Raw genomic sequence first — 18,496 nt, 5'->3', positions numbered from 1 at the left:
TGGGTATCAGTGTTCAAGTTGCAAAATGAAAAAAAAAAAAAAAGCTAAACTAAACTAAACCAAGATGGGAGCTAAACACCCTCCATCCGCAATCCAAGTACGCTTACGGCACAAGCTCCATCACAAAGATAATTGTGTCTAAAACATCTCTGGCCTATACAAAACAATAAGTAAGTAAATAAGAAAAGTACTAATCACTCAATTTAATAAAGTACCTCCTAAGTGCCTCGGACTGTTCTAATTTCGTCTGGTTTCATTTTCTGCCGTTAGTGTCATTACTTCTAATTTATGATGGAAGAAATGAAGGCACAGTAATTAGTGCATGTATATTGGCTGCGCTATTAATAAATAATTGGATGGTAAGAAATAAAAACCAGCACGGAGAAAAGCCAAGTGTCAGGGCCCCGGGCCAAGGCCCTAACCCAGATGAAGGAAGCACCCTCCAAAAGACCTTCCATCGGAGAATAGCACTCGGTTCCTCTTCTGACATCACCAGGTAGAAGGATAAAAGTCGTTCCCTGAGTCTGTCCGTAGCTCCATCTCGACGATGTAGATGACCTCTGCATTTCTGGAAGAGTCGATGCAGAACAACTTCCTGCAATCTGCAAGGCCTGACTTCCTTGCTTCACAACAAACAAACAAACAAACAAGATGACAGCTCCCGTGTGTTGAAATAATGCTAACAATTATAAGCAGCTGCTGCTTATGAAGTGCTGACTCTGTGCTCGGTATTATTGGCCTTGTATTATTTCCTCTAATTCTCACAGGGACCCTAGGAAGTGGGCACTGTTATTGTGCCCACTTTCCAGACAAGGAAATTGAGGCTAGTGGAGGCAAATTAACTTCTCCCAGATCACACAGCTAATAAGTGCCAGAACGGGGAAATGAATTGCAGCAGGCTCATCTGCGGAGCTCATGATCTGGAGCACTGTGTGGCCATGCAAAGAAGGCTGAGAAGAAAAATGCATTGAATTTTTCTTTGCATGTTTGTCAACCGGGTGTTTTTTTTTTTTTTAAGCCCAAAAGCTTGCACTAAACTTCACATTATTATAGAAAAGAGCAGATGATTTCGATTCTGGTTGACAGTGGAGAGTGGAGGGCCAACCACTGTCTCCACTATATTCTCTCTCACCTTGATTTCCTCTGGCATCACTTCTTGTCATCTTTCTCTGACCCCACCTTTTTCTCCCTGTCACGGGCTCTGCTTCCCTCTCAGTAGTGTGGGTGGGCCAACAATTCAACACTCAGTCCTCCAGATACTTCCTTTTCCACCTGCCCTCCGAGAGCCCTCAACCCACAGATCTTCATCTACTAGCATTGTGGTAATGACCCTCTGCGCTAGTCTCCAGACCCACATCCCTAGTGGCTTGTAGGACATGTGGGTTGAACTTTTTCCCCCAAGAGCCAAGAGGGGTTTAACTTTGAGAGGACTGGGCATTGTGTGCAGACGTGTTAGAGGATGGTTTTTTGCACAGAGGATGTGCCTACCTCCGAGATGGCTCCCCTTATTTTTAGTTAACTGGTGAGGAGGACTGCCCCTCTCCCAGACCCAACAGCCCTGCCCTTCTGTCCAACACACTGCCTTCCACGTGCCTGATTGAGGGTGCAGGGGGTGTTCAATAAACACTTGCTACATGGACAGGTGGGTTTGCAAAGTTTTGAAGTATAAGCACCTTCTTCTTCAACACTGCTCATCTTAGCTGAAAGACAATTGGTATAGTGACTGAGAAAGAGAGTTCCGGACTCAGACACACCTGGCTTCAAATCTTCCTCAACTACTCGCAGCTGTGTGATCTCTGCGCTCAGGTTTCTCATCTGCAGAACTGGGACGATAAAACTAGCTCTTGCTCATTGTTTCCTTGGGAGGATTCAATGAGATAAATCACGTAGCACACTCAGCACAGTGCCTGGCTTATAATAAGGCTCAGTGCATGGTCATCTTTAAGATTATTTCGTATCGCTTTGCTTTTGAAGAGGTGGGCAAGCTCTGTAGCCCCAGGGATTACTAAAGCGAGGCCAAGTTTTCTACATCCCCAGGCTGTGGGCTGGTGGCTTTTGTTTTTGTTTTTAGTTCAGTAGATAACTAAAGAAAAAGAGGGAGGTAAAAGGGAAGACACTTTCCACAAATGGAGTGTGTGGACTACTCATCAGGCATCACGAGAGTTGCTTTATCTTTTCAATCTCTCGTAACTTCCGACAGCCCAGTTGGAGAATGAACGTTGGGTTTTATTGCTCTCATAATCCACTGTTCCTCAAAGAGCATTTCCTGGATCAACGAGTATTAGAATTACCTGGCCAGGTACCTGATTTGTAGCCTCACAGTTTCTGGAGCAAGGCCAGAGCATCTGTTTCCCCAGTGAATACCATCAAAGTGTGAGGACCTTTGACTTATTCTTGTATCATATCTAAGACTCGATTCTGTGCTTTCTTGTATTTTTACATGTAAGCATGTAATTTCCTCCTTACTTGGACACATTCTTCAAGGTGGGAAGAGTCCTTGTAACTCCACCAGTATACAGCTCAGCCTGAACACATCATCGGGAGTTCATGAAAACATTTGACCAGGTTTAGCTCTCTGCCCTGCAAGGCCCTGACTTTGTCAGTGCCTAAAGATTGGTAGAGACCTTGAGTTAGAATGGCAGTTCACCAATACCCAATATTACTAATATACAATGTTGAATTTTTAATTAATACTTTCTCATTGTCGGCTGGTTGGGTGTTCTTTTACTGACTGATACACTGAAATTCCTGGCTTACTTACCAGGGTGCAAAATTAACAAGTCTCTGTAAGGGCAGGTCCCTTCTATGCTCTTCGGAGTGTTTGTAAAACAGAAACTCACAGGTCTTCCTGCCTTGTCATAAAGAGTGGGGCCCCTTCTGACCAAAATGGTTTATTCAAGTTTTGAACCTATGAATTGAAACATAATTTTCGTTGCAGGATCAGCAATGATATGTGCTAACTTTAAGGAAAAGGAAGAACTTGTTACTTTATGATGTGTTTGTTCCTGAGCAATTGAGAGGTTTGCCATATGTTTTTATGGTAGTTTTCTTTGAGGTTCCATAAACGCCTTCTGGAATGTGGAGCGTCCACCATTAGAGTCGTATGGGAGCTTTTCCAGTGCCCTAATGTCATTAACCCTGCTGCTTTGGTTGCCGTAATATGCATTTATTTCTCTTGCATTTAGAAAGCAATTCTCTGATCCCCAACCCATTTAACCATGTTTGATCTTAACAAGATGAAAAATGTTTGGAATCTAAGCTTATGATCTTTGTGCTACATTTTTGTTTCTTCTAATTCACAGTAGCTTCCCCCATCCCCCTTCTCTTCTTTAGGATCAACACTCTGTGGTAGGCCAGAGCATAGGCCCCAGTCCAAGTCCCAACCCCTGCTCAAATCCAAACACCGGAAGTGGTTACATGAACTCCCAGCAATCACTGTTGAATCAGCAATTGATGGGAAAGAAACAGACTCTACAGAGGCAGATCATGGAGCAGAAACAGCAACTTCTCCTCCAGCAGCAGATGCTGGTTGATGCGGTAAAACTTTCTCCTAATTTCTTCCTGCACGTACCTATGGGCCTAACAGGGAATTCGTTGTTGCCCATTTCTATTTACTGCCCTTTTCTCTGTGCCTACTTCGGTGATAGCAACAAGGGTGTCCTGGCTATAATAAAGGCTAATTCTATACAGAAGTTGAAGTGCTATGGGGGAAAAAAACAAAACAAAACTTGATTTACCAGCTGCTGGACAGTTGAAACGCAGGGCACCCCACCTCACTAGCCCTGCCCAGCCCAGGAATGTTAAGAACTACCACCGTGGGTATTTGAATCAGGCAAAAGGAATCATTCTTGTGCTACTGCCCTGAGGGGCAGAAGTAGTGGACAGAACTTGAATCAGCTCGAATCCCAACTGATTTTAGAGATAGAAGCGTTTCAAAAACAGTTGTGAAAGCCAGCATGGAGTTTCAGACCTTAAGATTTGGCTTCCAACATAAAGCATCTCAGAATGGAATATATATTCCCAACTTCCACCATACCTAAGTGGCCTTAAAGAAAGGGCAGGTGGTTATTTCCCAAGCATCGCCCAAGCTTTAACCCTGCTTCACTATTTATCTGCTGTCCCTTCGTATCCTCAGACATACATTCGGGCACTGGGTCAAACCTTTCCCACCTCCGAACAACAAGCCCCGTCTCCAAGCTTCATTCTCTCCCTTCAAACGATTTGGCTAAATGAAGGAAAAAAAAAAAAGGGCAAAGTTAACCATCTCCAGGTTAATAGAGCCAAGGTCTACAAAAATGTGAAAAACCAAATAAAAAATATTTATGCTCAAGGAGCTTTGTAGTAAAAGTCAGAAATCTAGGGCGTGATAAGCACTATAATTCATTCAGTAAATATTAACTAAATTTCAGTCAGAAAACAGCTATAAACAAGACAGACCCTGTCTTTGTCCTTAAAGAGCTCAGAGCCCACAGGATGTCAAATAAATAGGCAATTGTAGGGCATGTGATTAAATGCTATGATGTGGGAAGTACATCAGAGAGGAAATATGTCTACTGAAGATCTGAAGCTGACATAGGAGATGGGGGAAGGAGAAGGAGGATATTCAAGACAGAAGAATCAGCATATTCAAAGACTCAGAGACAATAATGTATACTACATATCACATTCGATGTAAGGCATAGAATATGCACAAGGATTAGCAAGTAATAGTCAAGGAGGCCAGAGAGGAGAGGCCAGAGGATAGAGCTTGATACATCAGAATTTACACTGTCTGAAAAGCAATGGGGAGGACTTTAAACAAGGGAGCACTAGACTCATATTTACAATAAAATATAAACAGGGTAAGGGAAAATGTAATGGAAGAAAGGTAAAATCCAGCCAGGAGAGATTAAAGAAAGTCTCTGAGAAGATGCAAAATTTGACTTTGACTTTGACTTTGAAGGACTGTAGAATTCTGATGAATACAGTAGGTAGCGTCCGCCATTCCAACATGAGCTTGGGCCAGATACCAAAAGGTACAGCCTAGGTGTATATTTGTTGGTGGCTTTGAGATTGTAAGATTGTATTACGAACTATTTAATACATAATGAAAACTATAAATAATCACATAATCATTTATTATTTTTAAGGAATGACAAATGGAAAAAGGCTGGAGTCCAGAGCATGTGAGAAGTAGTGAGGAATGAGTAAGGAATAGTGAGCACTAAGTTTACAGGTGACCCTGAGTATTGCCCTAAGGTATAAGGTGAAGGGGTGATACTGACTGGATCACAAAGTGACACAACTAATTTATTCTATAAATCTTCTAGAAGTTTTCAAAACTCTACCTGTCCCATGTACTCTCTCCCTTTTTTGATCTTCATCAACTACATAGCTTGAAAACAAGGGTGATGGAAGAGAAAAACATACAATCTAAGACTGATGCGCTGGGCACACTTTTCATTATTCCCACCAGTACTACTAATGTGTTGAATTACAACATGCAGAGTTTGAATTTCTGGACTTTCAGCTCTGATTAAAAGGCAAGGGAACACACCATGAGGGTTTTGTCCTGGCACTGGCCTACCTCTCATTGGACTCCAGTTGAATCACCACTGGGACAGGTGCAAAAGGCATCGGCATAAACTGTGAGAGATGAATGACAATGAGCTGTTGGTTTTGTGATTTTTATAAACCTTTCACTTTTCTCTTTGTTTGGATGCCATTGACGGTGCCTGTGCTTTTTAGCATATCCAGGAAGAAATAGTCTTTGATACCGCTTTTCATTAGCATATGCTTTGTAGTCATTTCCCGTCAGTTGGCAAGGCCAGAAAGGCGCCTAAATTGAGACATTTTCTCATGAATGTGTGTTATCCTTACTCTCCATTATTCTCCCACCAATGAAGAAGAACAAAGAGGAAAGATGAGTAGTACTTAACACAATGGGCATCACAATAACCAGTGCAGTTTGTGTACCTACTGTGTGCCAGGCGCCATGCTGAGCTTTTACAGAAGTAGAGGATTAATCCTTATAACCAGAGTACGAGGGAGGTCGTAGCATTATCTGCATTTCACATTTTTGAGATGACAGTACCAAAGCAGGACAGATGAGTGCAACAGCATTTATTTCTTTGGTAGGTTTTTAGGTCCAAGTTATTGGGTTGAGTTATAGGGTCCATGTCCATGAGATATGAGTGGATAAGTTACATTTCATGTTGCACAGAAGTAATCTCGGGGATGACCTGTGAGTTTACACTTACACAGAATGGGAACGTGCTCCTTTTGCACGGAATGGGCATGGGAACAGTCTGCATTCTGTTCTGGAGGCTGGTCTTTGCTACTCCTCAGCAGGAAGTGACAGACAAAATGACAGTTCCATGATAGTCCATACACAAGGCCATTAAGTCTAACTTATTTGTGAGCAAGTAGTTTAAGTAACTCAAGCTTCCAGAGATGTATTATCAACCCTTTGAACAACCTAATTGCTCCCGTGCAAAAAAAAGTCAGTAAGTAGGTTGAATACACATAAAAATAAGTCCAGATTTGAGATCTAGTCTTTCATGGGGAACCGAGAGCCTGATTCTTTCCCTCTCTCTCTCTCTCTCTTTCTCTCTTTCACATACACACATGCAAACATGTGCGTGAATGTGCAAATCCTGTTTTCTTCAACTTAAACAGCAGAAACACCTAATTCCATAAGAAAACAAATGATAGATGCTTTTGAAAAAGAGAAGAATTCAGAAAGTCTCATGCTTGGCAAAAAAATCAAAACTGTCAGCTTGCACAATAGTTTATAACAAGAATGGTTGAACATCACCACATTTGGGTTCATGGAACATCTCAAGCTGTTTCTTAAACATTTAGGGTTTGGGAAAAACCATAAAGAGTTTCACCAACCACTTTTTCCCTTAATTTGTAAACCCATATTTAAAAGAAATGTAATCCATATGTTTCTGATTCATTTACACTTAGCTCATCAAAATTGTGTTTTATACGAATTACTTGATGCCCCAAAACCCTGTGAGTCTTTCAAGTTTTTTTTCTTAGAAACAAGAATTGGAACTTAATTTGTTGTTGTTTTAAGGCTATTTTTTTCCTTTATAGTAGATTTGTTCTACTTGGAAGGTTTGGAATTTGACGGGAAACTGAGAAATACATGGTTAAGTGGGATCTAAGTTAGCCAGCTCACATTTGGCTTCCATCTAATTTATCTGTCTACCTTTACAAGGTTTTCTTTTCTATTTATTGACTTTTCTATAATGATATTGTTCTGTCTACCTATGCTGGTTGTGCTTATCTTTGAAAATGGAAGTTGCTTTGGGGTTCACACAAAGTTGCAGTAAAGCAATTCTAAAAACTTCCTGATCCATGCTGAGAAAGAAAAGAACTGATATGACACTCACAGCCAGGCCATTAAAGACATGAACAATCTTATAGAAAACTGACCTTAGATGGGGTTATTCTGAGACCACGATAAAACGAGACAAAATAGGCCACTTCATAACTTCGTCTAACTATAGACACAAGGCCATTGAGAAACCCACAAAAATGCCAACCTACCTTTTGCTAAATGAGTGATGGCCACTTCTTTACTCAATGATGGAATCAACTTCCCTTTCTGACAGCTTACAATCTAGAACAAATCCTTGCTTCCTTAGACCCTCCCTAAATCACCCAAGCAAAGCCCGAATCCTATAATAGCTTCTTTCTAACATACTAGTACCAAGACACCACTTGGACCCCCATGATGTGCATCCTCCCTCACTGCAATGAGAAATAAACCCAGTAGGTGTGTTCCTGGCGGTCTTTGGCTAAAGGCATTGATAATATAGAAAGAATGTGCCTACTTCCTCTTTTAGCTCCCAAACTCACCTACCATTAAGAGCTAATGGTGACTGATTCCAGTGGGAAGAAAAGAAAGGGGCCTGGGAAAATTCTGTGCTTTGAGAGAATGGGACACAGAGAAACAGAGAAGCAAGTATTGTATTGTATGGCAGGAAAAGAATCCGAGTCTTTGACCCAGGATTCGATTTCTGTTCTCCCATTCTGTGATCTTTGTCAAGTTACATGACCTATGGAAGCTTCCATTTCTTCATTTATTAAGTGGGAATAATCACACCTATCTTCAAGGGTTGTTTTTGAAGGGGGGGGGGGGGGAATGAGGTAATGTGCTTATAGTGTCCCTACCAGTACCTGATAGTTATCTCCCAGCATCTCCAGATTTAGCAAATAAAAATATAGGATTCCCAAGTGTCCTGTATTTTCTCTGGCAATCCTACTCCAATAGGCTTTCTACACCCTGTGGGACCAGAATTAAATAATAGGTACCATAGCATATCAGACGTGCTACAAAATGAAACCAGAAACACCCTCTCAAGAAGCACAGGAATTTAGTTTTCACTGAAATCTAATTGCAAAATAAAGAAAATGAGATTAGTTCCTAGACTCAAAACACACAGTGAATGTTAAGGAGAAGTAGAAATTATACTGCCCTGCAGGAAATTTATTGAAACTGAGAAGACTTGTCTCTGAATTAAGACCTACTAAATAAGGTCTGTGATACATAGCTATGATGGCAAAATTGTTCTTATAGTCTTACTTTTTTGAATCAACAGTCTGTGAATGTTTGCAAGTGGGAAAGTAAGTATGCGACTTAATATGTTTTCGCTTGTGTTTGTTTTCAAGGAGAAAATTTCTCCACAGGATCAAATCAACAGACATTTGACAAGGCCACCCCCAGATTATAAAGACCAAAGAAGAAACGCAGGCAGCATGCAGCCAACTGCCCAGTATTCTGGTGAGTGTTCTTAAAAATCGGTGAAAATCATTAACTGCAGAAGAAAGAAACTTGTTCCATTTTGATGTTTCCTCCTCTTCCCACCTCATATTGAAATATAACATCTTTCTTAGAATCCTTCATTAGATCCCATTTAACTCTCAGATCAAGACCAAACTGGGTATTTTTTTTTTTTTTTGTCTTTCCATCAGTTCTTGATGATTCTTGTCCTGCACTCACCTAGTTCACTGCCCTCCAGAGTACGCCTTAGAGTTCAAAAGAGCTTAACTATTTCCTAACCGCTGTGTTCAACCATTCTGCTCTCAGCAAATATCTGGACCCAGATCATGTAAGGGAAGCAGACATTTCTCCCTCTTGGGACTTGCGTGAAGTCCAATCTTCTTGTCTCCGCTTCTGGACTCATCTCTCTGGAACAAATAGTCCTGCCACCAAGACATAATTGAAAAGCAAATGAGGACTCATGAAGTCTCGCAAAACAAACAAACAAACAAACAAACAAAGGTGGACCGCATTTAGGATACAAAGTAAAACTTCCTAATTTTGCTCCATGTAACATAAGTGGTGGGCACTACCACTAAAATCTCTCTGCTCCCTCTCCAAACTCTAAAAGAACCTCTCCTAGACCTAACCCAGACTGTTCCTGCCTTCTCCTGTTTAGAATGGATTCAAGTCCCATCTGCCCAGAACTCTGCACTTTCTCATGTAAATTAAGCTTGTCCTCAATTTTTCCAAGTTCTCTCTATTTTGCCTGTTACCTTCATCTATCCAGGAAGGCATGCAGAAGATTATCTAAAGGAGGTGCCATGAATATTCCTGTTTTTAAAAAATATTTTCTGGTCCTGTTATGCATGGTAATAACTATATTGTACTAATGTATTTAAGCTCTTTAAATGTACCAGACTGTCTTTCACCACTAAAATTTGGAATGAGATATATGCAATCCACTCTCTAAGATTACTTTGTCTCAGGCCCCAGACTGGATTCTCTATTTGATTCTGTCTTCAAGGTAGTTGAAAGACAAGATGGAGGTACATTTGGAACATGGCTTCTCAGTGATAATGGCTTATCCGTGGTCATGGGGAAGCTAGGAGCCCTTTGAAATATTCTGAAAAATTCAAGATGCATGTTTGGACTTTTCCCATTCATATAAAAGAATCTCAAGGATGGTGGTTTCATGGTGGCTGTACCATGTTGTCAGGGATCCAGGTTTCTTTGTCTTTCTGTTCCACCTTCTTTAACATGTAGCCTCCCTCCTAAGGATGGCCTTTTGGCCACCACACTGCCATCCTTCAGATCGATATTCCAAAAAGAAAGATAAAAGGAGGGAAAAGGTAAAATGGCCTCCCAAATGAGTCAGATTCTCTTTTAAAATAGGCTTCTTGGGCTCTCACCTAGTAACTTCTACCTTTAGTTAGAATTTATTCATCTGGATCCCTCCATCACCAAGGAAATTTGGAAAATGTGGCTTTTCAGCTGGGCACATTGCTGAAAAATCAAGGGTCTGTTTTTCTAAGGGCTACAGGGAGGCTGGATACTGGGTAGGCACCTGCAGATCACTTTCACAGGGCATTTTCCCAAGGGAGGGATCTTGAGCATCCAGTTACTGACCCCTAAATGGTTAAGAACCATTGCTCTAGAGCATTGAACTTCCCATGACTTCTGAGAATGAAATAAACAACAAGCACAACACAAACTCTTTTATCATTTTTTATTTTAAGCTCAGTACAGTAAGAATTACCTTGCCCAGATGTTAATATAAGAAGTTATATATGAAAATCACGTGGAACAATTTTAACCACGTATTAGGAGCTTCTAAATATTAACTGTGATTGATATTTTGTGATCTTTATGGAAATTCTCCCAATTCTGGTACTTTAAAAATATTGCCCTCCTCATAAGTCTTCTCAGGGCATATTTTCAAAATAGAGAACACTAGAGGGAATGATTTTTAAAATCTTTAAATTTTTTTCCATAGCACTTTCATAGTGTCACTCCACTTCTCATGAAACCTTTAGACCCAACAGGATGTTGCTTACCCTCATCAGCTGTCTGTGAACTCTTTGCTGTTCAAGCATCTCATACCTGACTGTGCTCCCTCTTTATCAAACTCTCACTGCCCTACCAGTGCAGGGCTCTGTGCTCAGTCTGGACATACAAGGAGATACAAGAGACTGATCCTGCCTTCAAGGGGTATGTAGTCTAGTGGAGACATGTTTTATTTATTTATTTTTTTTTCAACGTTTATTTATTTTTGGGACAGAGAGAGACAGAGCATGAACGGGGGAGGAGCAGAGAGAGAGGGAGACACAGAATCGGAAACAGGCTCCAGGCTCCGAGCCATCAGCCCAGAGCCTGACGCGGGGCTCGAACTCACGGACCGCGAGATTGTGACCTGGCTGAAGTCAGGCGCTTAACCGACTGCGCCACCCAGGCGCCCCATAGTGGAGACATGTTTTAAAACAAATAGCAAGGACTTCAGTCTATCCAGCCGTGTGCCATGCTAGCTATCCCCAAGCAGTCAGGGTACCCTAAGGCTACAACTACAGCCATGCTCTCTTCATACACTCCTGTTCTGAGATTTGTATATGTGTCTAATTCTTGTTTATTAGTATTTCTGATTCTCTGAATCTCCCTGCATCTCTGCAGGGAGAGTACTTTAAAAGAGTACCTTTCTCCAAGTTACACATGTACTTCAATCTCTCATTAACTCATTCATCCAATACCAACTGAATACTGACTTTGCGCCATCCACTAGGCTTAGAGAATATGACAGTGAACAAAACAGGTGAAAATGTTTTTCCCCGTGGAACTTATCATCTACAAGGCACTTATTTTCAACTTTTTGGCATACCAGTTTTGCTTCCCAAGATGTTTTCCCAAGATGACTTCAACCTCCCCAAGTCAGGAAGATTTTAATGTGTTGACTAATCACTCTCTGATATGTGGAAGCTCACTATTCAACAGCCTATGATTGATGGTTCTACTTTGGGGTTCTATGGATTTCCTAAGACGAGGGCTAAGTGCTGAATGAAAATTTCAAAGAGCAAATCCTTCTGGAAAAAGCAGGCGAGAATATCCGGGAAAACTTAATGAAGGAGCTTAGACCTTGGCCTGAGCCTTGAAGAAAAAGTAAGGCTCAGCAAGTTAAGAAGGGCATCATGGGAGGGGGAAATAGCATGAGCAAAGGTAGCTCAACGTACGTAGATAACAGTGCAATAGTAACTATACCTCCTGGAGCAGAGGGCTTTCCACATGGAGATAATCAGCGAAGCACAGAATGCCTTGAATTCCAGATGTTTAAATAGATGGGAATTTACCCTTTGGACACTTGGGGGCCACTCATGGAAGCTTCTTGAGTGGGGATAATGCAGATGGATAACTGGACATGATTTTCAAGGCCACAGGTTTGGAATATTAATCTAGTAGCCACCTATGGGATTCATCCACACTTTCTTATTTGGACCTGAGGTAACCAGAGGCATGGATTTCATAACAGCTGGTTAATCACAGTTGTAGTCTGGTCTCAGAACAGAGGAAAGCCAATTCCGAATGAAAGAAAGATTGACTATCACCTCTTCTCAAAGACTCCAGAAGAGGAATAAAGTAAAATCTAAAAACCAGAGCCATTTTAGTGTAGCCTTTTTTTCTAGAATATATAAACTCTTGACCAAGGGATGACCTAAGTGATACTTCCCTTGCAAACTGTCTCACTTCTTTTATATAATACCTGTGATGATTATTTCTCTTTATTTGTCCCTTCATCTGAAAACAGTTTCAGAGTTGGTAAGTTACTGCAAATTGCTATAATAGAGGAGATAACCTATGGTTATAAACTAATATAACTGTCTTCTTCTTCTCAGGTGGCTCATCAGCAGTGACTTTAAACTCTAACCAGGCTTTGGCAAACCCAGTTTCGACGCATACCATTTTGACTCCAAATTCCAGCCTCCTGTCTACTTCCCATGGGACAAGAATGCCGTCGTTACCCACAGCGGTTCAGAATATGGGGATGTATGGAAATCTGCCTTGCAGCCAACCTGGCACATACAACGTGACTTCAGGAATAAGTCAGTTGACCCAACAGAGAAACCCAAACCAACTGATAGCAAATCAAAACAACCCTCTAATGCCACGGCCACCTGCCTTAGGGGCAAGTAATAATAACAACGTGGCTACTTTTGGAGCTGGACCTGTCAGCAATTCGCAACAATTGAGACCAAATTTAACCCATAGCATGGCAAGCATGCCCGCACAGAGAACATCAAATGTTATGATCACATCCAGCACAACCGCACCAAACTGGGCCTCTCAAGACACGACAACCAAACAACAGGAAGCCCTGAAGTCCACGGCAGTCCGCTTCCCCACAGGTGCACCTGCAGCCTACACTCCAAACCAGTCACTGCAGCAGGCAGTTGGCAGCCAGCAGTTTTCCCAGAGGGCAGCGGCCCCTCCTAACCAGTTAACACCAGCAGTGCAAATGAGACCCATGACCCAAATGAACCAAACATTAAATGGACAAACCATGGGTCCACTCAGAAGTCTGAATCTCAGACCCAATCAGCTAAGCACACAGATCTTGCCTAATTTGAACCAGTCGGGAACAGGGTTGAGCCAGCCGAGGACAGGCATGAGCCAGCCACCATCTATGACACCAGGCAACTTTCCTTCACCCAACCAAAGCTCCAGGGCTTTTCAAGGAACTGACCATGGCAGTGACTTAGCTTTTGACTTTCTCAACCAACAGACTGATAACATGGGCCCTGCCCTGAACAGTGATGCTGATTTCATTGATTCCTTATTGAAGACAGAGCCCGGTAACGACGACTGGATGAAAGACATCAATCTGGATGAAATTCTGGGGAACAACTCCTAAAGGAGAAGAGAGGGACGATTAATATACTCTAAGCACTAAAAGGCAGTATTTTACGAGGACTCTGTAAAGGCCAAACTCTTGACTTTTAGTTGGATGATATGAAGACACCTTGGCTTAAAAATGGAAGCGGAAAGTAACTGTAGTGCTCGGTTCAAACGCTTGTTTTAAATCTCAACCCTGAAAGTAAAATATTGGGATCACTTTTCCCTGTCTAAACTCCAGGACAGAGTATCCAGTTTGCCCAAACAGAACTGTGATGTTGATGTGTAATTAGTTGTGTAAAATAGGCTTTCCAAGCTCCTTTCCTCCCTGAAAGAAAAGTAATAGACCTTGTAGCTCATTAAACCCCATGTCACACGGAGGTACTAGTTCCAAGCAGCAAGCAACAAATTCCTTAATTTGCTCGAATAGATAGATGGAAGTGTGATTGAATCTTTCCACTCTGTCTTTTCATTTAGTTTCACTAAGACTTCCAGGGCAGATGGAAATGTTATAGGTTTGTTTGGAGTCACCAGTGTCCTAAGTAGAGAAAAGCCAGAGAAACTAGAGAGCGGCCAGTGGATTATAGAATTTCTTCCCCAGGTTCACCTCTCACTTTGTCAATATTCCTACATATGCTATACTTCAGCAACATGCTGTGTTGAGTGATGAAACAAGATTGCAGGGCTATCCAACTTTATCTGGGCTTCCACAACCAATTTCTGAATGCATTTCCAAGTCTTAGATACAACCACAACCTGTCCTAATCATACTGAAATATTAGTGCATCCCTGTCGGCATCAGATTTCACTATTTAAAAAAGAAAACATCCCATTGGACAACGCTATAAAGGAGATTTATTTAGCCCCCAATGACCTGGGGTGTTACCTATTGTGATGATGCCTACTGGTTAGTTTCCTCGCTGAGTGAAATTGAGCCTTGTCTTCCCTGCTTATGTTGATGACCAGAGACAGATTTGTAAGCAAACTGAGATAAGAAAGTATCTTGTTTTGATTGGAGATAAGACACAGAAGGTCAGGACAAGAAATGGTGGGGATGGATGGGTACAATCTATTTCATAGGGTTTGAAGGAAAGCATAATTGAGAGAGAAAACAATCTGTCCTGATTTGGGCATATTGTTTGGGTAAAGAGCTAAATAGAATGTAGCAATCCATACATTCTTTGCTCCCTGATGTGATGTGTCTTTACCACATGCTAGATGGACCCTTCATCTCTAAGCCTTCTCCCTCAGGGCTGAGCACTGTATCAAAGAAAGAAGTTTGGTTGAGTCATGTAACCTCAGTGCCCACACACAGACCAGCTGTAAAATCAGGAGGATGTGTGCTGATTTGGATCAGATGAAAAATATTGCTATTATTTTCCTCATTACAGAAGAACATAGGTTGTCTTCAGCCTTTTTAGTTATACATCCACATATTCAATCATCAAATGTAATTTAACTGAAGTTGTTTCACAACTAAGTCTTTAAATATCTGTCCTAAAAAGATCATATTTTGAAAGTTCCGCAAAGCCCTCTCTCAATCTTTAAAATGTCTAGACGCACTCTCTTTCTTTTACACAATACCAACATCCCTGGCCCAGAATCTCTTCTGTGCTGGGTTGTAAATATGAATAAATTACTTGTTTTGTAAACTTTTGTAAAGAATATTTTGGTAGAAATACTTAAAACATATTCTTTGGGTTATATTTATACATATGTGAAATAAATATACTATCAAAAGGTTATATTTTATACAAAAAGTAAATTGTTACCTTTTGTATGCTAATATACAAAGTTTTGTATAATATGATGGTTTATTTTTAGCTCTACACTTAAACCATAAGAGGTCAAGTGAGAACTTTTGAAAAACTATCAAGAGGCTTGTTTAGACAAAGTTATATTCTGAAACCTTCATAAGAAAGCATTCCAGGTTTCAATTTTTTCTTTTCTTTCCCTGCTCCCAAATTCTTTTTTAAACCCATAGTTCTTGTGTCTTATTTGGTTATACTGCTGTGCACATTGTATTGGTTCTTGCTGCATGTGATCTACTGTGTGTTTTCCCATTTTATGAAACAGTGTTTCTCCATGCAAAAAAAAAAAGGAAAAAAAATATGTACATATAAACACTCTTATTTTATGACTCCTCCCTGTTGCTGTATATATCTGCCAGCACGTCCCAGGTACACTCCTGTGATTCAGCTTATTTTTACCCTAACATAAATAGTATGTTTTGTAGTAGCTATCAAATTTAAGAGATAAAGCAATCAGAATGTTTGGATCTTCTTCTATCTTAATGTGAATTTCATAATTAATGTCTATTTATTCAGCTATTCATTAAAATACAGGATTCTTTGGAAAAAAAAATGGTGTAGTCCATAGTTTCTGTTTTTTGGCAGCCTATTACCAAAGATGACGTAATTTTCCGGAGAGCTGAGATAATGACAATGTGATAGACATACTGTAGCCAAAACTTTAAGATTTACAACTTAAAAGCTATTGGAATACAATCTCCCATTTATACAAATACCAGACTACTTAATTGTTGGCATTGTTTATCATTCTGACATACTATACAGGAGGTAGAAGGCATTTTCCTTTTTTTTTTTTTTTTTTATTCAAAGACTAGAAAGCAATTTAAGCAAATAATTCATTCTTGGCTTTGTGTTCAGCCCAATGAAGATAAATAACTCTGCTCTAAGTGAATGCATTAATACTACTTGCATTACTGTAACTGTACCCATAACTGTAAAGACTTCAACTTGTAAAACAAGTACTTTGTATTGTGTGTAATTTCATGTGTTAAAAAATAGTTTTAAAAAAATTCAGAAGTCGTTCTCTTGTATGAAATCATACTTTCAGTCACCAGCAATATTGTTGCCGTATCACAGAAAGTTCTGAGAACTATTAATAGTGATGGGCAGATTTATTCTCTGGGAAGCTTCTCATCCTAGTGAAATACTGTCTTGTGTCCTTTCATTGTTCTTTAGTTCACTTAGAAAGTTTGTATTAAGATCCTATATGCACAGGACTACTCAATACTAAAGAAACAGTCCCTAACTATCAGGCATGGTGGGCCTTTGGGCATTTTTCAGACCAGTCTGAGCAAACGCAAGGCCAGGTAAACACAGCCTCGCTGAACATATTTACACATTCCCTCTTGAGAGTCAAAGAGGTTAACAAAAAGATGGGTGGAGGCAATGAGAACCCTTCTCACCGAATGTTCTTGCTCCCCTGTGGAAGTATGTTGCTGGGGTTCCATTGTCCATTTCCCCTCTGCCAGAAAGATGTGAGATACTATCCTTTTCATTAGTGTTATTAATGGAGGAATAATAAAATTGACATTTTATATAGTCCCTGTCAAATGACTCTGGAAAGTTCAATAGTAAACAGATAAAATTGACATCAATTAAAAAAAAAAAATACACAAATTAAGAGAAAGAAAGGTATAATTCTAGAATTCCCTATGAATCCTAGTAGGTACCCATGGAAGTAGACCCGAGGAGAGGAGAAGCGAGAGTGAAAAAATCAGGAGCTCTGCTTTTTCCCTGGCTGCAATTGCTAAAGGCAGTTCAAAGTCTTCATTAATTAATTTATTAATGTATTTATTTATTTATTTATTTATTTATTTATTTTAGAGAGAGCAAATGCAAGTGGGGGAGGGAGATGGGCAGAGGGAGGGAGAAAGAGAATCTTATGCAGGCTCCAGGCTCAGTGAAGAGCCCAATGTGGGGCTTGATCCCATGATCCTGAGATCGTGACCTGAGCTGAAATCAGGAGTTGGTCACTCAATCGAGAGATGATGTAGGTCCCTGAAGATCACCTACGTCTTCATTAAACTCAGGAAGTTTAATGAGTTTAAATGATAGTGTAACATCTTTTAAATATACTTCCTACATTGCTATCATAGAGGAAGTCAGTTCCCTAGTATCAACTCCATTGGCGGCAATAGCATAAAACTAAAATATTGTATCATGAGAATTAACAAAACACACGGACTTTAGATTTTTAAAACCAAATACTGGGGGCACCTGGGTGGCTCAGTGAAGTGCCTGACTCTTGTTTTTGGCTCAGGTCATGATCCCACAGTTGTGGGATCGAATCCCTCCGGCGCCATGCTGAATGTAAAGCCTGCCTGGGATTCTCTCTCTGCTTCTCTCTCTGCCCCTTCCCCACTCATTCTCTCTCTCTCTCACTCACTCTCAAAAAACAAACGAATGATCAAAACATTAAAACCAAATGCTGTCGTCACTGCTTTGCATGCAGTAATGATAAAAGAGGGCTTTTGTTTGTTTACATAAATAGTATTTTAAGTTCTCTTTTAACCAAATTGATGTTATCTTTAGCTCCAGAATATGCATGAGCATAAAGATGCTTTTTATGATATTTAAGGTTCTTTCAGCAAAAAGGAGTGAAGGAGGAAGGAAAAAAGAAGAAAAGAATACATGTCAAATGGACTTAGAGAAAGGAATTCACTGGTTGACATAACTGAAAAGTTTACAAGGTAGGTCTGGGTTTAGGCACAGCTGAATCCCACAGGTCAATCATGGCATCAAGAACAGGTTCTTTTCTGTTTCTTTTTTTTTTCCTTATGTTTATTTATTTTTGAGAGAGGGAGAGAGCACAAGCAGCGGAGGGGCAGAGGGAGACACAGAATGCAAACAGGCTCCAGGCTCTGAGCTGTCAGCACTGAGCCCGATGCAGGGCTCAAACCTACAAATTGCAAGATCATGACCTGAGCCAGAGTCGGACCTTTTACCAACTGAGCCACCCAGGTGCCCCAGTTCTTTTCTGTTTCTTACCTTTGCTTTCCTGTGCCTTGACTACATTCTCAGGCAGATCTGTCTCTCTTGGTGGCAAGATGGT

The 18,496-nt window shown here is 40.6% G+C and overlaps 1 protein-coding gene across 2 annotated transcripts in view; it reads left to right on the top strand.

Annotated features, from left to right (window-relative positions):
• The window catches only part of MAML2 (mastermind like transcriptional coactivator 2), a 347,944-nt gene extending 331,521 nt beyond the window's left edge, over positions 1 to 16,423 (top strand). The window contains exons 3-5 of one of the 2 annotated variants that reach the window (XM_025928559.2): positions 3,334 to 3,537; positions 8,665 to 8,776; positions 12,637 to 16,423. In XM_025928559.2, coding sequence (XP_025784344.1) covers positions 3,334 to 3,537; positions 8,665 to 8,776; positions 12,637 to 13,652 — 1,332 coding nt within the window. In that variant the 3' untranslated portion in view covers positions 13,653 to 16,423. The remainder of the gene's footprint in view (positions 1 to 3,333; positions 3,538 to 8,664; positions 8,777 to 12,636) is intronic. The other variant, XM_086678613.1, reaches the window with a different exon arrangement.
• The last annotated feature ends 2,073 nt before the right edge of the window (positions 16,424 to 18,496 follow it).

The sequence above is a fragment of the Puma concolor genome, chromosome D1, assembly GCF_028749965.1.
Source record: "Puma concolor isolate L17-30 chromosome D1, mPumCon1.1.hap2, whole genome shotgun sequence".
Lineage (NCBI taxonomy): Eukaryota > Metazoa > Chordata > Mammalia > Carnivora > Felidae > Puma > Puma concolor.
The sequence above is the reverse complement of the archived record's forward strand: the minus strand, read 5'-3'. Positions and strand labels throughout refer to the sequence as shown.